At 42.9% G+C, this 23,551-nt stretch overlaps 1 protein-coding gene across 6 annotated transcripts in view; it reads right to left on the reverse strand.

Annotated features, from left to right (window-relative positions):
- Positions 1–23,551, reverse strand: part of LIMS1 (LIM zinc finger domain containing 1) — a 76,491-nt gene that overhangs the window by 6,734 nt on the left and 46,206 nt on the right. For 4 of the 6 annotated variants that reach the window (XM_080377462.1, XM_080377461.1, XM_080377463.1 and 1 more), the window contains exons 2-6: positions 11,513–11,672; positions 4,824–4,890; positions 2,675–2,795; positions 1,665–1,814; positions 325–475 (exon numbers count right to left, since the gene is read on the reverse strand). In XM_080377462.1, coding sequence (XP_080233588.1) covers positions 325–475; positions 1,665–1,814; positions 2,675–2,795; positions 4,824–4,890; positions 11,513–11,672 — 649 coding nt within the window. Of the gene's footprint in view, positions 1–324; positions 476–1,664; positions 1,815–2,674; positions 2,796–4,823; positions 4,891–11,512; positions 11,673–13,931; positions 14,232–23,551 lie in introns of those variants that run through there. The other 2 variants (XM_080377459.1, XM_080377464.1) reach the window with 1 other exon arrangement.

Genomic DNA, 23,551 nt, shown 5'->3' on the forward strand with positions numbered 1-23,551 from the left:
ATGGTTGCCACTGAATTTCACTGCCTTTCCAGAGGTACTGCTTTGCACTCTGAAATCTTATTTTGTAAGGACCTCACAGCGCCTCCTTTGATTACTGATCTTAGTTTCACAGTCAAAGCTCTCTGTAAGGTAAGATGTAACTCCTATTTCACAGTGGAAGACCAGTCACAATAAGGTTGAAGACAGGATTAGCAGAAGATATTTAATGATTTAATAAAAAAAGCATACTTTGCTAATCCTTTCATTGAAATTGATCAACAAAATCACAGACAAGTATGTTAATGTTTACATCTGTATAAGGCAATATGTTTCATCTGATTTTACCTCCACATGCCATTGTTTGCCCATAGCATTCACCACACGGCCCTCAATTGGTCTTCTACATGCCCCACAGATGGGGACACCCATTTTGTCATGGCAGGGTAAGCAGTATAATTCTCCCTTCAACTCACGAGCATCAGCAGTAAGTTCCTTCCTGTTCAGAAGTTAATGAATTGAGAGCATGAATAAAGGCACTGAATAATGTCAACTCTTGAGAGTTTCTGAAAAGAAAAAAATATTTTTTGGCATTTATTTTAGAAATTGTATTTGTACTGCAGTAATGTAGCTGCATCAAATATGACATAGTTCAACATATCTGATCACAGTGAACTGAGAACAGGCTGCTAAGCAAGATGCACTAAGTCCCTCTGAAAACAGCTACTGAGCTATTGTCATTCTGCGTTCTGGTTACGTAGCACGAATGACTGTACGCAAGTTCTAGACATATTTGGTTTATATTCTGGCACTCACATCACCAGTTTATTTTAGATTTGCATAACTGAAACTAAAATGTAGTCGTCTACGTCTAGGTACATTTTCCTTGTTGTACCAAACTTCAGAGAAAGAAAACTATGGACTCACAGGAGCTAGCTATGTTTATTCACTGCCAACTGAGGAATCTCACATACCCTACTTTTTTTTTTTGCATGGCTAAAATACTGAGACCAGCTAAACTTTAAAAATGACTGCACTCACTAATATTTTTAACTGGTTGCCGCTGACATAACATTACATGTTGTTATTCAAATCAGCCTTTGTTACGGCTCTGAAATGGTAGCTTCCTTTGCACCAGAAATAAAAAACTAAGAATCCACACTATATCCTACAATGATTCATGTTCTGTGCATCTGTGCAGGATGTAGAAATGTGCAGCTTCATGTACTGTAGTTGCAGAAGCTGACAAAATGAGGTGGGAGAAAGCTGCTAAGAAAAAAGATAGGCTTCAAAAGGAGAGAACAGTCTGGTTTTGCATGCCACTCAACTAAAAAGAAGTAACATAGGCAAGAAGGTAGCTCAAGCAGCCAAGGAGGACCATTTTTCTTCCTCTAGTAGCAGAATAAAAAAGTATCATTTCACTGCTACAGAAACTGTTATCTGGGTCCATACTTGGTATTTTCTAAGGTACCATCTTGTCCGGCAGAGCCCAATCTTTACTCCCCAACAGGTCAGCTGCTGTTTGAACTCAAACGATCCCAAAAGCAGTAACACACATCTGGCTGCACGGCACCTAAAACCCCACCCGTCTTGCCAGCTGTACAGGACGGGTTTTCATTTTAAGATGTAAATTGATGAAACAAATAAACCCAGCATTTTCCTGTTTTCCTTTGCAGAACTCAAGTTACCCGCAGTTTGCACAGTTGAAATGATCAGGGTGATAAGGATCATTTTTGAATATGAGAGGCTGTTCATCAATAATGGCATGACACTTCTGGCAAATGTACTTTCCCAGGCCTCTGGCTTTTTCCCTGTTATGGCAAGGACGGCAGAGATGTCTGAAACAGCATAAAAAAAGAGAGGTAAGTACTGGTATCAGGTACCACAGTGCAAAATATAAACCAAAAAATCTATTAGAACCTCATTTCAATGAGCCCTATTTGGACGGAAAATAGGTCTTTAAAACAATTTCCTTGCTAGGCAACCCAAGATTAGAAGAGGCAGGATGATAATTTTATTTTCTGTCACCACAGCAGTATCGTTTCTTCAGCTTATTTGAGCTTAAGCTGTGTTTTACTCTCAAAATCGTAGAAATTCAGTTTAGAAGCTGGATGAGCACACAGGTCCTAATTCTGCAGGTAACACTGTATATCATATTATACATATGGAGCCAATGGCCATAGAATTGACTTGTAAAACATTCTTCTGATCACAGCTGGTAAAAATATCCCACTTTGTGAGGGATCCCACTGAACTTAAAGCACTTATTAATAAATAAGGTGCTAAATTAAACCAAAACTGGAAAGCCAAGTTGGAAAAAGAAAGTAAAAATTTCTATTAAAAAAATTAAGACAGTGCTTCTGTGTCTGAATGTTTTCTCTCCTCTTATGTTTTCCAATGGCCCCAAAACGTCACCGGGTAGAGAACATGTTTACCAAGAAACCTGGTGTTGAAGTAGGTAAACTGTTAATATATTAATTATATTATAATTATATAGAATAATATATTATAATAATTATATTAAGTGTATGTTTAAAATACTCATTCTTCGTTTTGTGATGCACTCTTAGACCTTTTCACTACAGAAGATGCTTCAGTTGTTCCACCTCAGCTGGAAAACTTCAGGAAACAAAACCTCTCAGTACCCCCTCTTAGTTCATTTTATTCATGATCAGTTAACCGAAGGGTGAAGACCTACCTGCCAGCATTCTTGACAAATCCAATATCAGCCAGTACTTGTTGGCAGATATCACAGCAGAAGCACTCTGGATGCCAGCTATTGTTCATAGCTTTAATAACACGACCAATAATGAACTCACCTGTAAGAAACACAGCACCAGGATGTAAAATACCATGCTAGGCAAAGTTAAAAGCAACCCACAACCAAATTGCTACAATGACATCATCATCCTCTCTCTTCCCCCCCAAATCTGGCATGATACATGGCTTTCAGTATCACTGCTCTGGTTCTAAACTCTGGAATGTGGGTTTGTTTCAGGTTTTTTTTGCTAGGGGTCAGGAGAAAATGTCCTTGCTAGTGGAGGACCTTCTGTTCTTTACATACAAGCCCTTCTAGATACACAGTCCACCTTCTCTCTGTAACCATCCTTTTTAAGTCCCCTCCCTGGTTTTACTTCTCTGTTCTCAAGCTGTTTATTTAATACAGCTTTCTTGTGTCCTAATCATCTTTCTCCTCCTTTTCTTTAAGATGACAATTTTATTTTGCAATGTACACAGTAGTGGTTTCTACTCCACTAGGACCAAGCCTTGAAGGGGCTTCAAGCATAGATTCAAAGCACGCAGAACTGAGCTTGCGTGGCTGTGGACCTCCTAAAAACCCCCTCCCGTGGAGTCAGAACACAAAGCTGCAGTGAAGCGGCAGGTCAGTCAGTCCAACGCACACAACTTCTGACCTACCACAAGCGGTCCTGTCCTGTGAGTCATTAATAAAAAAAGCACGAGAACTACTGCATGCATGGTGTGACTGTGCGGGGCAGGCAGCAGAGCCATGTCCAGCACACACACGGTTTAGTTGTTCTCTATGCGGACGTTGTGGCCAAGGCCCCTGAGCAGTGCAAAGGCTCTGCTTCAAATGTGCTGCAAGCTCAGCTTCCCGGTGCCATGAGGGGCTGAGTCCTGGCTTTGGAGAATGTACAACTCCAACAGCTGCCAAATGAGAGCGGTCGGGCAGGTAACCAGTGCAGACAATAACTGGTGTTCCCATGAAGTCATAGCTTTTCAAGAACAAAACCCAATGGACTCCAGAAATGTCAGGAATGCTCGAGGCCACATCGCTGACAACAGCCCCATCGATTCTGGCTGTGCTTACTAAATCCAGGCAGTGACAAAGCCCAGCTCTGCACAGGACCTTGATGAGGTTTTAAGGGAGCTGGCACTACAAGCAGCCAGGGCAGAAGTGGGAGCTATGCCAGCTGGGTAGGAGAAATCCTACCCAGGCAACATAGCTCCTCAGAAACGGCCACGGACCCATTCCTTCCTCTTCCCCTGCTTGTTCACATCTGCAGCCTTGAATTCAAAGGTCCATAACATCTGCTTCTCTCTCCCTCAGTGTTCAGTCCCTCCCTCCACATGAGGAAAAGCCTCACTGATCAAACTGAAAAACATAGCAACTTGTCGAGGTGCTACAGAAACACACGAGAGCTTCCAGACCAGTTTAAGCAATAGCCAAGTAATGACTTCCCAGTCCTGCCCGAGCATGATGTGTCACACACAGGGGGAAAAAACCCCATCCAAATGATTACTGCACATCAGACACCCAAGCATTTACATCAGCAGTGGCAAATAAAAAGCAGCCCTCAGTGTGATGTTTGGTGGACATTAGACGCTGAAGCCTTAAAGATATTTGTCTCACAAATACAACAGGGGACCAGCTGACCATCACTTGATTATAACACTAGATGATGAAGACTGTCCCCTCTTGTATGGAGTAGGAAAGCATGAGTGGGTTACAACAGTCAAAGCAGATGATAAAGATTTGTTGCATGGTTTCAGCTGCATGAGAAGGGCCAAATACGAGCACATGCAGATGTACTGATATATATATAATCAGGAATCATGAATGGTCTGTTCATTGGATCATTGGATCAACAGCTAAAATACTCACTCAAATAATGCAAACTTTTCTTTTTTTTTTAATACTATTGTTTGATGACCTTCAGGAAAAGCAGCTACCCAGATTCTCTGAAGTCTAGTACATCCTGGAAGTTCAGACACCCAGATGCACAGTGCCACCTCCCAGAGAACACATACAAGGGTTGCTCATCTTCCCCCAGTGATGTTCCCATTTGTGAACAGTGTGAAGTGTTTCACCTCGATGTAAGACTTACCACATTGATGGCAGCAAGGGGCAAAAAGCATTTGAAAATCATGTTCGCAGTACTTTCTCCCTTCAAACTGCAAATGGAAAAAAACCTTGAGCATTAGAGGGACGAGGATCATGCCCTTAACATAAATGCTGTAACACACCAGTTTGTTTCCAGATGCAATTAGATAGTAAAATGTGAGGGGCTGCACAAAAAAAACAGACCATGTGCTAGGCATTAAATCCACCCACCTTAATTCAGCTACTAATTAGCACGTAGCGTTAACAGCACATCATTCCTCTAATACTGCTGAGACTGTAAGGCATTTTCTGTCATGCCTTTACATCACAACAGACATCTGAATGTTGACAGACTGCTGAAACTGATGCAACCAAGTAAATTCTGGGCAGGAAATTAGCTAACAAAAACCTTTCCCAGGGGGAAGCATTTTCCCTGGATCCATTTGATCCCTCCTCCACTCTACATTTCCTGCAAGAATGACCCAGCATACCAGAGGAAGTAAGTACCGGGGGAGGAACAGCACCCAGGGACAGAAATCTTTGTAATTTATGGAGCAGTACAGCCCAAACATGAAGGGAAATAAGGCTTTTGCATTGTGATGCTTATTTCATAGAACCATAGAATCATTTAGGTTAGAAAAGACCCTTAAGATCATAAATTCCAAGTTTTAAGGAACAAAGTTCACTACATAGACCAGATGAAACAGGGAACCGATCTTAGGGGATTTGAATCTGAATTTTATCACAGTTAGGAGAAGTTCAGATGCAGTTCAAGCTCAGGTAGAAAAAAAAAAAAAAAAAGAAAGAAAAAAAATTCTACAACACTGCATTAGTGACTTAGCCAAAGAATATGTAAAAACATGTAGGCAAGTATGTCCTGAAATGAAGGCAAATGTTTAGATACCTTCAGGCACGTCATTACTAGACACAAATGCCAACTAGCATGTCAAAACCAGACAGACAATATTAGGAATGCTATAAAATGTTTGGATTTGAATGTCTCAGTTTATAACAGTGGGAAAAGGGGGATAGCAGGAAACCCCACTCCTTTCTTTTTACTGGGTCTAAGACAAAAAAAGCAATAGTGTAAAATAGGACCCACAAATTAAGTTTGATGCATGGACAGAAAATACAGCAATGTACTTCAAGATTTCCTGTTTTATACTATGAAATTCCAAGGTTCAAATACAATATAAGTACAGTAATTACTCATGCAACAGCCAGGATGGGGATCTAATGAAACACTCTAGAAGTCACTGCGTAATTGAGCTCAGAAACTTAATTCCTGTGCCCAACATGAATTGCCCTTGCTAAAACCAGAAAGACATGTGCTCAATACAGACTTTTTCAGAATTCTCTGCTAGCAATTTATCAAGTGTTTTTCCAGTGTAATACTCTAAAACAGATGATGTTCTTAATTGGAGCTTTTTTTAAAGAAAAAAATTGAGAGACAGAGGGCTATTACTTTCTCAAAGAGTAATGGAAATTACTGGTTCATCGTGAATCGTGCTTGCTTCCTGCTGGTTAAAATCCTTTTTAAATTGAAAAAAATCCAAAAGCTTCCTGTTTTGTGTAAACAGGTGATCCAATGGGAGATGCTTAGGTTTGCTTGGATTTCAGAGCCACCACATGTTGATCTAGGTGTACCAAACAGGTTTTGTTCCCTCCTGGTTTGCATCACACAGGTTGGTTGCTATTCAGTCTCATTTATTTTGAAATTCAGCCTTCTTGGCTCATTTGTGCTTCTTTTTGTGGATGACCCAGCAGTTCATCCATTGGAGGAAGCCTTGACCTTCTGTAACAAATCCCACAGTACATTTTAAAAGCAAGGTAATTTGACTGTTGTATGCTGGACGGCCATGAGTTAAATGGCTCTGCATAGAACATTTCACCATGACATAACCTCCAGCTGATCTCCAGGTTTTTAGCTAACTTAGTGGAAAGACATGCACAAACCCCAAGTCTTTAAAGACCCTTTCTCCAAGGCAGTTTCTGGTAAAGCCCGTTTTAAGAAAACACTCCAGGTGCAACTGGAATGGAAACAAATCTGACAAGCGCATTGCAGCTGCACCTTCCTTTAATCTTCCTAGAGTATATTACAAACATCTTAGAAAAAAACCCAAACTGAAAGGAAGTCCCTCTCATTTAGGATACAAAAGTCACATGCTATTCCATTTTATTATTTGAGATAATAATAATAATAACAACAATAATAGATACAGATTCCCCCAATTATGGCTCTTGTGAGTAATCCATAAGGATTCTGCTGCATTTCTTCTGTTGTGGGATGCACTGCCCTAAGCCCTTCGATCTCCCCCACCTCAGAACAGTGCAGAGCAGGTCGGGCTGCTTCTGAAAGCACCCAGCAAGAGGCTTTTAATGAACAGCTGGACCACGGGTAGGACTCATCTCTCCTAACCTCCCCTGCCTGAAGGTGAGGTGCCCACAGTCCCCAGTGGGAGATGGGGCAACCTCAGTAAGGAGGAGCCATCCTTGGACCCACGAGTAATGTGGGTTGGAGGAAATGCTCAATGACTGATTACGGTGGTGTCAATCTGTCCTTCTGAGCACACTGCCACTGAAGCGCTCCATCCAAACCAGATGTTCTGCTATCAGTATAGAACTGTACACTGCTACCTATTGCAAGACTCTGCAACAACAGCTGTAGGGAATACATGGCTTCCAGATGGTGGAGTAAAAGCAGACCAGAATTACTACCACTTCACACCTGACAGCAAAGCATGGTGAGTTGGAAAACTGCTGGCACATGCTTTTGCTAATTTCTGGTTAGGTTGAGCGCATAAGAAAACATGCTAAACTGATGTGATGATATTGAGCAAACTGGAACACAAATATAACCTAGCAGGTCCTAAACCCACAGTTCCTGTACAGGATTAAGCACACAGCTCTCACTTACACCCTTATGCAACAAGGCCAACACTAGCTGGTTACAAATCCATACTACCATTTCTAACAGGCTCACAAAGACATCAACAAAATTCCTGCTGTGCTGTGCAGACTCCAGGCTGTGGATGGGCACTGCTCTGGCGTGAAGCTGCTTGTGCCTGCAGGCAGCTCATCTCTGGTGCCAGACCACAGCAAGCTGTGCTGCTCAGGGTCCTTGCAGGCAGGCTGGAGACACGTCCTGCGGTACACGAGACCTGCATTGGCCTGACCAGTTCAGCTCCCACCCATGGAACACAGTGTAAAAGCTTATCATGGCAGCATTTGACAGCAAATGTGATAAGCAGCTTAATGACTAACTGGAGGAACTCTGCAAGGCTTGCAATAGGCAGGGGAAGAATAGTTGACTTCCCGATTGCTAAGACCTGCAAATCATTTCTAAGAAACACTATCTTAGCTAAACCAGGCACAGAATAAACACAACCTTATGCTGGGCGACTCACAATGCCTGTGTTTACCCACAGGGAACCTGCTCAGAAAAACATGTTACCCAGCCATACCTCCAAACACAGAATCACAGGAAGGTCAGGGTTGGAAGGCATCTCTGCAGATCACCCAGTCCAAGCCCCTGCTACAGCAGGGTCACCCACAGCAGGTTGCACAGAGTCGCATCCAGGCGGGTTTTGAATGTCTCCAGAGAAGGAGACTGCACAGCCCCTCTGGGCAGCCTGTCCCAGGGCTCCGTCACCCTCAAGGTGTTTTTCCTCACGTTCAGGTGGAACTCCCTGTGTTGCAGTTTGTGCCCGTTGCCCCTTGTCCTGTCACTGGGCACCACTGAAAAGAGCCCGGCCTCATCCTCTATGCACCCATCCTCTCAAAGAGCACATGAAGCCGGTCAGAGGAAGATACACTTTTCGCCCATCTTCTCCAGTCACTTTTCCTTGACAATGATACAGATCATCTCAAGTCCTCAGAACACTGTCAGCCATCTCCTGAGCACTGGCCAGCCTAAGACCACCCTCCACCTGCTCAGGGCTGTCCCTCTCTCTCCCCAAAATGCTGTCACCCCAGTACATTCTCATCTCTAGTATCGATGTGCCAAATGAAAGAAGAGCAAGCTGTGCCCTTGTCTGCTTTTCTCCCTGAGCAACACCACCAGAAAACATGTTGAAGTTTCTACTGCAATCATCTCACTGGCCACCTCAGTGCTAAGTGAGTCTTTCTGGCAGCATGGGACAGTCATGGACACCCTAAAGGGTGTGGAGACAGAGGGAGACGGCCCTGCCAAAGATTGCTTTCAATCCCAGTTGAAACAGCCCCAAAGGCATGGATATCTGCTGACCTCTCCATGCTCTAGAAGCCATCCAGGACAAGCCAGTATAGATGGGGAGGAAGGCTGGGTAAGATTTATGAGCCATGACCTGAAGGCTGTCAGACCACTTAAACAGACCAAAAAGTACCTCTCTTCCACAGCAGCAGACAGACTCACTGGTGTGGAGAGAAACTGCAACATTTTGTGGTGGACACTAAAAGGGCCAGTGGCAGAAGGGTGATGTGAAGTTCAAGCCACACACAAGTCTTTACGTATTAATTTAACCCTCAGCACAATCACTTTACCTTTATAATAGCTGTGGTAAAAAGTGTCTATTCTCAACTGAAACTTTCCACTTTCTATGTAACACCTCTCAAGAAAAATGTCTCTACTCAGCCTGAAAAAACCCTAGCAATGTTAACCAAAACCTGTTATCGAGCGTTGGAACAGGCTATCCAGGGAAGTGGTGGAGTTACCATCCCAGGAGGTATTTAAAAGATGTGTAGATGTAGCAGTTAGGGACATGGTTTAGTTGTGGACTTGGCAGTGCTATGTTAATGGTTGGACTCAGTATCTTAAAAGGTCTTTTCCAACTTGAATGATTCTATTATTCTACGTTTTAGTACATGGGGCTATTTTCATTCCCAGGACAATGTACTGACACTCACTTCTGACTTACTGCCTTTAATAGGGAGCATCACTTTGCAGTAAAAACAACCATAATGAATATGAATATTAACAAGGTAGCAGTAGGAAGCAAAATGCCTACATCCAATATATCTAAACACCACCAGGATACTTGCTCCTGCCAAGGAGACTCAGGTGTGGCCACCCGTGAGCAACAGAGAGGTGGTAATGTTCCTGGACTAAGTGCAAAAGTAAGAATTTTTTTCCACCCCAGTCCTTGTCCATCCCCTAGGAGATACAGGCTGCCTAGAGCAGGATTTCTCAAACTTTTATCTTTAACAAAGGACCATTCAACTTTCTGAAAGAGGTCCCTGGAATGTCTCCCTGTTTTTTGAGTCAGAAAAAGGATGAATAAAGTACTCATTATTTAGAGAAAATACATTTTATTGTTTTAAGAGAATTTTATTAACACAATTACAAATATCTTAGTTTTAAAACATTTGTATCGCTTTATGTTCGCCTGACGTTTTAACATCTCAGGGTTAACTCCTTACCATGCGAGCAAGCAGGCAGCAGCTCAGTATAGACTAACAATTGTGATGCAACATGTAAGTATATAGAAGGTGTTTTGGTTTGTTTTTGTTTAATTGCTCCTGCCTTGCAGCTCACCTTTTGATGTCTTATAGAACACTAGTGGCTCATTTACCGCAATTTGTGCAAACCTACCCCTACAGCACTGAAAAGTCTTTTGATCCTCAAACAAGGTGAGAGAAAGCAAACCCCAGGAATCCCCTTTGCCAGTGTCTTTTCCAATACATGCTCCTCCCTCAGCTTCTCCACATCGCTATGCGACGTGGCTCTGTAAAATCAGAAATATTACTGTGGAAAAGCAACTGCTCTGCTCTTACCACAAGGATGGCACACATGTGAGAACACAGCATTGTGTTTTTAACACATTGCTCTCCTTCCTTTTCAGATCACAGTATGACAAACCCTGTAACTGCTACTGTAAGTTGGACTACAAGGTACCTTATCCTTCAGACAGTAATTCCCTGTCTTACCTCATCTACCCTTCCTTATAACAATCACTTAATATTTTATGAACTGTCTAAAGTTTTCACTAAAGCTACTTTGTGCTTGACATGGATGAGCCACATCCTGAATCCCCACAACAGGGGAAGGTAAAAAAGAAAACGACACAGATATCAAAACACCCACCTGAGCTGAGGGCAATCTACCTGGGGCTGAGAAATATAAGTGACAGGCGGTTTTAACCCTTGAAAGCCTGTAAGAACTACTAATTTTGAATGCTCTGGTTTGTTAAACCTAGAGTTGACCCTATGTAGGCCCCACCTGGTTTGGGCTCTCCACACACCCTGATCTCAGCATGCTGACTTACAGGTCATCTCTATGAGCAGCTTTTCAGATGCTGTGCTGGCCTCACTCGACTCAGCAATAAACCATCTATGGACTGCAGGATACTGGGTTTTCCCTCTGCATGACTGTGTTCCTCTAAGAAGGATGCTTTCTCTGTATTTCTGGTATGATGTATCAAATTTGCAGATTTTAGGGAGGAAAAAAAACTGCACTGAGAAAGAATCTCCAACAGTTTTTTCCCCTGCTCTTACAACATTAGGCTACACATTTAAATAAGGTTATATACACACATGTCCTCCAAATTAGCACATAAACACTTCTGGTTTTTTGTCCGTTTACCAGGCATATTCTTTCAGAGCCCAGTTCTTCTCATGGGACTTCCTAAGCTATCGATCTGCCCATAGCTACCTCTGATATGGGAATGAAGGCAGAAGGCAAAGGCTGGGGCGAGAGGGACACTCTGCCCCACTTACCTCATAGAAGAGTCCTTCAGGAAACTGCTGAAAGCACTGGGCGCAGACAAAGCACTGCTCATGGTACAGCTCACCATTGCTGTTGACAATTTTCTCAGCAGGGGCAAAGCCACCCCTGCAGCGCTCGCAGATGGCATTTGCAAGCGCGTTCGCCATGTTGCTGTTGTAAAAGAAAAAAAAAAAAAGAAACAGAAATAACATTAGTTCAAATAGCCAATACCACTGGTTGTGGGTCTCTTTCTTTCTCCAAATCCAAATGCATCAGCCTAACACTAGGCTGCTCAACACAAGGTTTTCAATGGACTTAATGACTTGTGGCATCCCACCAGAAATAAAGTTGCTATTTCCCCCTGCTCCCAAACTCCTGAGAAACAAACACCCCACAATGCACTCCAATAACTATCAATTAAAAAAATCCAACCAACCAAACAGAAATGTTGTTATTACAGATACATTTACAGGCTTTTTATGATGAGAAAAGGCAGGCAATTCAAAATAGTACTAAAAAAATGATGAAATACATTAGAATTACAGAAAACAAGGGCAAATATTAACAGTAATTGAGGACTGGCACCACACAGAAAAATATAAATGTTAATTCCAAAATAATTCCTAATTCTAAAATATATATATAACAGTGTTGGTTCAAAAGCTCTAAATAAGCAATGTGAAAGAGTGTATGGTATCTAGTCTGGCAAATTACTGAAAACCAGAGCACTGGTTAAACTGGTTAAAAAACAATTACTTCTTATGTAAGCTCTGCATAGCTTGACGTAATTTTACACATTTGGTTTGAAGTCATGGGATTTTTGTTTGGTCTGTTAGGGCTCATCTCAGGAAGCGCAGCTCATGGTACGCTGGCGTTTTTGCAGGGCCAAGGGGGAGGGTGGGAATGCCCTGGCTGCTCCACTGCAACCCACGTGCACGCCAACACAAGCTGACAAACCTGTGCCAGGAATGCAAAATATATTTGGTTGCTTCTCAAAGGCACACATGACCATAAAATGACAGTGCAGTAGCTGCAAAATACGAGAGGAATTAGCTACTGCACTAGGATCATGTCCACATCTGCAGAAGACAGTACAGTTGTGTTTCAGTTAATTAAGGCTAGAAAAAGGTTCACTTGATTCTTCCTTTGCAAATATGTTCTTACTCATATCTAGACTCTCAAAGCTATGCCTTTCAGGATCACCTCTCTACCCCTAATATCATTTGATAGCAGAGAGCAAATACAGGGCAATGGTCTAATTTCATTACAATCTGACCACAGCTCACAAAACCACTGACTCAGACATCTGTCTGGAAGCTTGTTACACAGGTGACATTATTTTAAACGTATGTGCATGCATGCACACATTTTGGTTCAGCTGTCATGCTGCGCCTGTAAGTGCAGAGCCTGCAGGCCTCTGCAAGATGCCAAGCCTTTCCCCGCCAAGACCTCTTGGCTCCCACCAGGTTCAATAGGAAATTAATTCATTCCTTGCACAGCATCCGAGGGAGCAAGCAAGCACCTAGCACGTGGTTCAGAAAGGAATGCGCTTTATCTATTCCTTACACTGTCTCACAGAAGAGCCATTTGACCAGTTATTATTAGTTGGCTTTCCCCCTCCCCCTCTCTCTCGAGATCTTTGCAGAAGAGAAAAACACTAACTGCTATCCAAATATTCACTGCCCTGTTGGTGAAACAAGTGGGCAGATTTCACAAGGAGATCAGATGGATGATGGTCTATCTCATACATAACAGACAAGCCTACAGACAAACTGCAGTGATTATATGTATGAACTGTGGTTAACTATAAAGCTCGCCGATGGTCTCCATAGATTGTGTATGCTTTCTGTGGAAGAAAACCTCAGTCACTCCACCTGTCCTCCTTATCAACCTGAATGAAGAATAATCACAACGAAACTGGGATCTTTCATCATCACCTCAACAGTTCTCGAGCACTAAGGGTGTTAAGTGCTGCCAGACATAAAGTATAATCCAAGCAAAAACACAAAACAAAGTTCAAAGACAAATGAAAACAAAGCTTTCCTCCTCAGTATGCAAAAGTACTTCACTTTGAAATACATCATATATGTAAAAAGTGATGTACATAATACTTCTGCATTAGTGAATCAGTTTACCCATTTACCCAAAATAATAGGCAAACAACCTAAAGTCAGAGAGACAACTTGACAAATTCCAACCCCATTTCAACTGCCAACAAAAATTTCTGACGCAATTAATGATGAAGTTTAAAGTAACAGTTCAAATTTTAGTTGACGGTTACAACTGGCAACGTATCAAGCAGAACAGTGGCAAAGGTTGCATTAGAGAATGGCTTGCACAGCCTGCCCGAAGCTCAGATAATAGAATACATATGTACGTTACACCAATGTCATCGTAGCTATACCCCAAAGCTGAACAGAATGAACTTACAATCTTGCATAAAAGTCACAAAACTCTTTGTAGAGTTTTATGTCACTGTGCCTACGTTGCAATTTTGACACCGGTTTCTCGCCTTCGTTTCCTGCGGAGTTGTGAGCATCAGGAGTGACCTTGTATGCAACTTCTTCATCTTCTGGGATGGGGTAAGGGTGAGCTCTGCGCTGGAAGTCCATCTCTCTCTAATTGCTTTCCTGGGTGTATATATTCTATGATTATACTGCAAAGAAGCTGTAGGCAAAGTCCTCAAACCAATATGCTGGACTTCCCCTTGTTCCCAGCAAAGTGATTTACTCTCACAGCTCCGTGTCATATAGCCGGAGCTACTCAGCGCCCTGCTAGAGCTTCAAGTTAAAAGTTCAGTGGCAGGGCGGTCAGCCTGTCAACGCTGTGATTTACTGGCACTGGCTGCAAGCAGAGGAGCACATTCCCCTGACAGGCCCTCATGCAAACTCGGATGCTGGAAAAGGGCTTTGCTGCCGGCTGCTAATAGAAGCTTCCCGGGAGGGCTGTGGTGTGAGTAACCTACGTGAGCAAGTACGTTCACCACCAAATTTGTCCACAGCTACTTTCTGCTGAGGCAGGGTGGAGGTGGATTCCAACACTATTTTATCATGGGCAAACCAGCAGTGGAAAGCACGAAGAGAAGACTTCTGTCATTAGGTAAATATTGCTTTAATACTATGGTATATTAATTACATTTTTAAAACAGCCTTTAATGTTCCTCTTGTGTCTTCTAAGTCATATGTGCTGAATTTATCTATAGGTGTCTTTCTTCTTGTCAGTACTTCAGAGAAGGGGTAGGTACAGACAGGTAGTTCAGCTTCTGTCGTGCTTCCCAGGCCATTAACTGAACTACCAGGTATGCTATAATGAGCAATATATGGAGGAAAAAAGAAGCTTGATTTCCAGTGATGTGCTGCATTTAGAACAATTACCTAATGTAAGAACACTTACTGAAGTAATTTACTCTGGATATTAGAGAACTGAGAGAGCAAGACCAGGAAGAAAGAAGAAAGAATGAAAATTAATCGTTCCTTCACCACAGAATGCTCTCCTAATGTTGCAATTATTTCATGGTTATATTCTACTTAAAAGAACTTGTGCACTACTTACTAGGGAAGGCAGAGTCGATCAGCTGCACATCTGCAGCTAGTAATTACACCCCTGCAAGGTCTCCCTGCCTGAAGCACAGCGCTTGCGGCAGACATGGGACACTCGGCTTCCAGCAACTCCTAACTGTAGACAAAGCAGGCTTTGGGGGAAGCTGTCCCAAGTAATTATCTCTTGCACTGAACTGACTCAGCCACGTTAGCAATCTGTTCGTTGAACAACAGAACCGCCTGCGCTTTGTGCTCATGACACATGGCACCCTGGTATCTGAAGAATCTGCTCGTCTGTGAGGGGGTGTGAGAAAGCAGAGGAGGACGGGGGGAGATGAACAGAGAAATTAGGACTAGAAGGTGACAAAGGATGTGACGGGAAGTCCAGTCAAGGCTACTGCTTCTTAATATGCCTTCACTTTCCTAGGACCTACTGTAGAGGGTCTGGCTTATGGTGGTTTTGGGCCATCTCTCTCAACAGTACCTGGGCTAGCTCGCTCAGTAAGCGCACAGCAGCATGCACACCACTCTCCACACAGGCCTGGGCTTGCACGTAGCCATCTTCCTGCAGCCTAGCCAACACAGCATTACCCTTCTGCCGCTGCCAGAGTTGTGGAATGGGTTTGGTCAGCCATCTTTCCTTCACCTCCCCGCGGCAGGAACCAACCCCTGGGCAAGTTATTCCCCTGCACCACGGGACACCAGTGGTAGGTGGGACCCAGGCAGCATGACCCCGCTTATTTACCCGTCCGTAGGTGTGATTATACAGCTTGCACCAGAGCTACCACAAGTCACAAGCTGTAACAGGCTAAGGAGGCTGCACCCTCACCACTGACACGGCTTGGCTGGAGCTCAAGCCCTATTTTTATCTGTCATGGAGCAAGCTCCAGATCAAGGAACACTCAGGTTGTAGCCCTAGGCCACGATGATCTTGCCAGAGCACTGTTGCAGGAAACTGTGCTGGAAGAAAAGGTTTCTGTGTCTGCTGGAGCACCAGTGATGAAAACGAGCGCTGTTTGCCAACAGAGATGCAGGCATAGTGACCTAAGTGATCTCTTCTCCTCCATCCTGCTTCCCAGCATTTCCTGCACAGGTCAATGCTGAGCCTCTCACTGTATGAAAAACTTCAGGGAGACTGACTGCAATGGACTAACCATGCTGATTCATCCAGGACTAGTACAGGTGCATCAGGCCACTAAAATAAGAAACAGCAAGTCAGGCAGTCTCCTCCCCTTATCACTGACCATCTCCTCAACAGTTTCCTTGCATTTTGTCCCAGATGGCAGCCAATTCTCCTGGGAGGCTGCTGCTGTGAATCAGAGCCCTGAAGAGTTTCTCTCAGTGGACTACTTCAGTCCGTGCAGTAACCTGAAATTCACAGGTTACCAAGGCGGCTGGAAGCCACTTCTACTGCCTTTGTGTTTTCTGTGGTCAACTGGAAAATACTTGCTTCTTCAGCTTGCTGCTGTGCAGTCCTCTGCGTGGCTGTAGCAAAGCAAGTAGTACAGCAAGTCAGTGCAGTAAGATGTCCATCCAAAAAGCCTGTTTCAATCTTCCTAGCTTTTTTCAAGAAGCAGGCCTACAAGTTAATAGAGCTCCCTATGTGCAAGTAGAAGCTGCCTGGTTCTCGAGGCCTATTGCCATTGCTGCTGGTGGAATTACTCCCAATTTGTTTTCCATTAAGCAAGGCAGGAGCCTGCCAGGAGTTTAAAAAGGGCCTTTCTGCTACTGAAGCAAAACAGTTTCTACTGTGAACATTTGCTAATCCATAAATCCAGAGCATCTGGCCATCTTTCTCTTTTCTGTCATTTTGCTGGAGGCACGTTGCCAAGATCTGAAATAGTCTGTTAAAAATACATGGCATTTTCATTAGGGAATTCTAGGTTACTCGGAGGTGAAGCCATCCATGGGAGTGAGAAGCATGTAAGAGGTTGTTGATTTGCAGCAGCAGCTTCCCAAGGGCATTCCTTGGGATCTGGGACAAAACTTGCCAGCCTGCTGTTAAGGAAGCAGTGATAAGGAGAACGGGGAGAAGCTGAGTATTTAACTGGAAAAGGTACGTAGGAAGGAAGAAGACAGAGAGGCTCCTCCTGGCACACTGAGGTTTTTATCAGAAGCCAAAGCTGACGGTGGGGAAGGTGCTAGAGGAAACAGCAGAAGTGAGGGGAAGCGTCCCACTGCAGCTATGGAGAAAGGCTTCGGAAAACAACAGCAAAAATAGCTGCACTGTTTTATCATTGCTGATGGACGACTGCCGCCCCACTCACTCGCTGCTTTTGCTGGAGAGCTTTCAAATCCAGCTGCCCGCGCCGGCGGCTGCCAGAAGCAGACGGGGACTCTTACAGAGAAGGCTCCGTGGCCAGCCAGCCCTGCTGAGCGTTTCAGTCCATGCCACAAATAGACGCGTTGAGCAGTCACGGCTCCAAACAAGGTGCTTGGCAAAAGCAGCTGCTGCTTGGCAACCTACTCGTGCCACCGTGAAATATCACTGCGTCACCGGCGCTGTTGGGAGGCCATATGCCCCATCGAGTTATGCAGCAGGGGGATAAGTAATCACAGTGTATCCCTCCCCTACCCACATAGGCAAGGATGATTTCATTTTAACGATATTTAACACAGATGCTATGCAATAGCCCTCAGACGCAAAATACACAACAACTAGAACAGAAGTTTTGCTGCAAAATATCTGTGGACTTGCAGTGCCCTGCACTGATTTCTGCACCAACATTTTAAAGCACTAATTGACCTTTTGCATCTTTCAAAATTGAGATTAAACACAGTCTTGGGTTCTGGTTGCTGCAATTGTTTATCTCTTAAGCAATAAAATACTTTCCATGTTAAGCTGGTCTCCTAAGGTAATTTGAAAGAAGGTACAAATATTTTCTATAATAAAAATGGACATTATGGGTTGGATTTTCACATGTGCTCAGCACTGCTCTAACTTCTGTTACTATTAAAAAGGATGTAAAACCACCTTGAAACCACTGTAATAAAAACCAGGTGAATTCTGAGTGCTCCTAAAGTTTCATCCTTTAGTCTTTGCCACAAAAAGCATCATTAAGCTGATGTGGTGAAAGTTTAAACAGGGCAAACAAAAAGGCAACTCTAGCTGTTTCATATACTTCAATATAAACTCATTCCAGTATAAACATGTCCAAAAAATGCTTCGGTCTCTGCAAACAGAGAAGGTTCACATTCCATCTCTTCATAAGGAAATGAACATAAGTGGAATAAACAGGTAAGCAGCACCTTCTCATACAACATTTTATCAGCCATACAAGCACAGTGAAAAATCAGTCTCTGAGAGAATTTGTAGAAAGGGAGAGCAATATTTAACTGTAGAACTTTCCTGTTGTAAGTAATATTTTAAAAAACGACTGTATTTTCTTCATGCTGGTTACAAACACTACCAAATGAAGCCATGCCTCCTGTAAAACATGATGTTACTTCTTCTGTGTACAGATGTTTGATACAGCCATCTCTTCCTCCCCCACTACTATTTTCTGATTCCTATGCAGACAGGAAAAACAAAAGAACAAAAAGATGCAGTGTGGCCTATAAGAAGCTCCTGAGAGGTCTAATAAATTTGTGCTGCATAGGACAAAGCATACTATCAGTTATTCTTAAAATCTGAAACCTGTGTGGTTGACTGCATGTATACTTCAGTATTATAAATATACTGTATCCAAAGTATCCCAACTCAATACATTTTAAAGATGCATTTGCACTAATGCATTCATATAACAAAATTTATATCCCTATTTCCAATTTAAGAATAATAAAAAAGGTCAGCTACTCATACTAGGGGCTGCACACCAAATGCCTCTGAGACGCTCACTTTGAAAAGAACCATTTTTTCAAGACCAACGAGACAAGATCAGGCCCACCAAGCTCTAAAGTGTCCTTCCGTTTGGACATACACACAGTGAACTTTGTAACACCAAAGCCATTCAATTCTAAAATTTGAAAGTGTTTGGGCAGGAAAATGTTTATATTGGTGAAAACAACACCACTGGAAAGTCAAGGGATGCACAACAGAGTGTAATCAAGTAATTGCAAGCAAATTACAATGCAGTGCATGTGTGCTCCTCCACCATTACTTAAGCAACAGATTTAAAGTTAAAATATGTAAAAATGTATGAGGTTGATCTTTGCATTTTCTGACAATTCAGGAAAACAGCATCCTGGCTTTTATTAGAAACAGTGTGGCCAGCAGGGCCAGGGCAGTGATCGTCCTCCTGTACTCAGCACTGCTGAGGCCACGTCTCGAATCCTGGGTTCAGGTTTGGGCCCCTCACTGCAAGAGGGACATTGAGGCGCTGGAGCGTGTCCAGGGAAGGGCAACGGAGCTGGTGAAGGGTCTGGAGAACAAGTCCTATGAGCAGCAGCTGAGGGAACTGGGGTTGTTTAGCCTGGAGAAAAGGAGGCTCAGGGGGGACATTATCACTCCCTATAACTACCTGAGAGGAGGCTGTGGCCAGATGGATGTCAGTCTCTTCTCCCAAGTAATAACCAACAGGACATGAGGAAACGGCCTCAAGTTGCTCCAGGGGAGGTTTAGATTGGATATCAGGAAAAATGTCCTCACTGAAAGGCTGGTCAAGCATTGGAACAGGCTGCCCAGGGAAGTGGTTGGGTCACCACCCCTGGAGGTATTTAAAAGACACATAGATGTGGCATTTAGTGACATGGTTTAGTGGTGGACTTGGCAGTGCTAGGTTTAGTTGGGCTCGATGATCTTAAAGGTCTTTTCCAACCTACATGATTCTAAAATGCTGCACTACTGTATTTCTCTTCAGTTTCCTAGCAGCAATATTCAGCTCCTGTCATCTCTCTTTGAAATTCACCAAAAAACTTTCGCTGAATCCTTAGTGTAAGCAAACTCCAGCCTTTGCTTCTGCCTTAGCCATCTACCCCGTGCTAGCTGGAACCCATGTTTTCACAAGCCAAACACCATGACCTGAGCAGTTCATCCAGGAGCTATAATTAATGCCGTGACTCAACATAACAGCCGGCTACCAGGAGAGACTTCCAGTACATCCATGCAGTCCCTTGTAGGACAGAGGTAACTGCGACACCAGGCTTCCCGCCTAGCAGCCACGTCCTTTACTACAGTAACACCACCGGAGACACCACACCGAGGACTGGCCCTCAGCTTTACTAACACATCATTTCCACATGTCTCCCCTCTAATATTACTATTAATCTTCACCTCTAGCAACATAACCCCAGAAGCCATTTTTCACCTTCATTTTGGTTTTCTATTTTATATGAGGAAGCGCAAAGCTTTTCATTGCTTGAATTAATATATTTTGGGCAGAAGTCGAACGTGGCAAAGAAAACACTTCCTCAGCTGTTGCTCTTCTCTCACACACATGTTAAATCCTAATTACTAGTCACTCTAGGTTTTGGTTTCACATTTTTCTCTTCCCACATTCACTGCAGCATCACCAAGCTTTAAAACCAGCAGAAGACGGCAGACAGCTGAGCCATCTGCAGTTAACATTGCCGAATTAAATAACGGCCCTAATATTCAACACCTGAAAGAGAATAACCTGAAACAGTTTATGTTGCTAAGAGTCAAGCATGAGCAATGTACTGACAAATAAAGCTAATACAAAATAGCATTGCTTTCATACTTCATTACGATGGTCTTAACATTTTGGGCGATACAAACTGAAGGTCTCAATCTTGTACTTTATATTTATTAGCTATTCAATGCTACTAGCAGACCTGTCAAGTAAGCATGCATGAATTTCAGTAGCAGTTAGTGCAAAGCAAGACTTCCATGCATTTCACAAACTGAAGGCTTTGGAAACTATAGCAAGGGTTTTATTAAAGTTAGGTTTCCACCTCAGCAACTAACTAATCCTGAATGGGTAAAGCAAGAGTGAGTAGTTATAATAAGACTTGTGAGGGAAGATGTAGAAGTTACCCCTCGCAACAGCATATCGCTGGGATTATCTGAAGGAGCGGCGCAGGTTATTTGCTTGGCAGAACAGAAGCCAAGAGAAAAAGGAAGATGGTGGGGTTATGTGCTTTGCATCAGAGGGGCTCAAGCCCTACTAAACCTCCTTTCCCTTTGCTACATACCACAAAGAAGCGGATATAATTTGAGGATTAGCTTTAGAAAGGAATGTATCTTAAAACTAAGCAATTACTTGTAGACTTCAGGCAAAATTCATGACATGCAACCTGGTAACTCATGGAGCTATCCTATCCTGAAGCTGCACTGCTACCATGTCCTTTAAAAAAAAAAAAAAAAAAAAGTATAAGGAGCAGCTTTTTTCACATATCAGAATTATAGTGTATGCTTCAGTATCAGAAATCAGTGAGGAGAAACGTACAAAACTATAACTGAAAAGCCTAACATCAAGCAAGACAAACAGCTTTCAATGCAAACTTTCCATACCGGAACAAGAAGGGGACCAGCCAGGGCAGTTTTGAGTCATGACTGCGAGTGGGTAACATTTTTCCAATAGCTGCATAGAAACAGAGTTCAAAAGGTAGACTGAACTCGGATCAAGAACTTTATGATTTATGAAGAGTGTGGCATGCATGCATTTAACATGCTGGAAAAGACAAACATCATTTCACATCCGCTTCACCTTCATCTGTTCATTCCTTGCTGGAACAGGTTGAATCTTTTGAATCTCATTTAAAAGGGCACAGCTGAGAAATGCTGCCAGGTATTGCTAGCTGTGTCTGCCAATATGTAACTTCCTTTGAGGATAATAGCTAATACTTTTTAATTAATTTTCTTCTAGCTCTATCATGGCCATTACAGCAGAAAGAAAAGGCAGAAAAGCTACAGGGAAATATGTCACAAAAGGCATAAACAAAATTTCTCTTGTTGGACAAAAGGCTCCAAAAGATCATGGAGCTTCATCTGTTTGACATATAAAGACGCATCACAGGGTGATTTAAAATCTGCTAGCAAAGCTGAGCAGTATCATCCAAACACAATGCTCATAAAGCACTGTATATGAAACTGTCATTTCAGAATGCTACCAGGAACTAAGTAAAATCAGAAGTTTCTGCAAACCGGTAGATACAAAGATGAAAACTGAACAATGCCTGAAGCTGCTATGACAAATCAAGAAAAAAAAAAAAAATTAACACACAACCATGTGCACTACGGCATCCAATCTTCTTCTCTGGAGACATTCAAAACCCACCTGGACGCGACTCTGTGCAACCTGCTGTGGGTGACCCTGCTGTAGCAGGGGCTTGGACTGGGTGATCTGCAGAGATGCCTTCCAACCCATGCCATTCTGTGACTCTGCAATCAGGTAATACACATGAAAACTCAGTGCACCACGCATGTTTGGGAAATGCCCCGAGATTGCTAGGTGTGAGCCAAGACTGGCAGAGTTAACCAATGGGAAAAACACTGTATGTCACAAACTGTAGGAAGTCCCTGAGCCACAGCTGGCAGCAAGCTGGGATTACTACCAAGGGAAATTCCATAAAAGGCCCACTCTTGCCTTCTACCTCCTTCCACAGGCATCAGCTTTTGGCCACCATCAGAGGCAACATACTTGGCAAGCTGAGCTGTTCACATGTCTGGAGAGCACCATGTACATGTAAAAGGCTCACAGTCCTCTCGAGGTCACCATGTCTGTTAGCTCTGCATTTCCTAGAACAGCGCAGAGACCGCAGGAAAACAAAATGAAATAAAAAGAAAAGGAACCCAAACTTACGGTCTTTAAGCTTGTTCTCCCTAACGCCTGCAAACTAGTAATTTTTATTAAGTGGTGACATTGACAAGATTTAGTTTTCTCTCCTCTGCAGAATACTTCTGTGCGTAAATACACTGAAGTGTGACTGACTGCATTCAAAGGAGAGCTTAACCATAATGAAAAAAAGGAGGAATCACAGTACATTTTCTGTAGAGAACACCTCTGATTAACTGTTTTCAAAACACATGAAAGCAAAAGCAGAAAATAGGAACCTGCAACTTACCATTAGCCAGCTAATCCTGTAAGAAAGAGCAATGAAAATCCTAATTGCTATAATCATTGAAGCTTAACAATTTATTGAAATCATAGATTATTACAATGAGGCAAGTGTAAAAGGAACAGTAGTAATTGCTTGGGTTTCTGTTACACAAGCAGCTACCTCTGGTCATTTGGAGTCACAGGAGGTGATAGTCAGGTGAGCAAGTCAAACAAAATTGGAGTTATTATGCAACGCAGGAGACAAGGGGTGAGAGAGAAGGCAAGAAGAAAAAAAGGGTGTGTTCCTCATGAGTTATTTTCATGCCTAGAGACATGAAAAGTATAGCACAAATGAAAAGTAATGCCTCTGGTCATTTGGATACCTTGGAACAGAAAATCTCAGTATCACGATACTAAAATAAAACCATGAAACATACTTTTGCTGGCTGGAAGTTACTATAATTAATAACAACAATTCAGTGTTATGGTTACATGTACAAATCCTCTCTTCAATTAGAGCAGCTAGCAGATGAGGCAAACTGTTTTTTAATCAAGAGCTCCCAAGCATCTG

This window comes from Falco punctatus (assembly GCF_963210335.1).
Source record: "Falco punctatus genome assembly, chromosome: 2".
In the NCBI taxonomy this organism is placed as follows: domain Eukaryota; kingdom Metazoa; phylum Chordata; class Aves; order Falconiformes; family Falconidae; genus Falco; species Falco punctatus.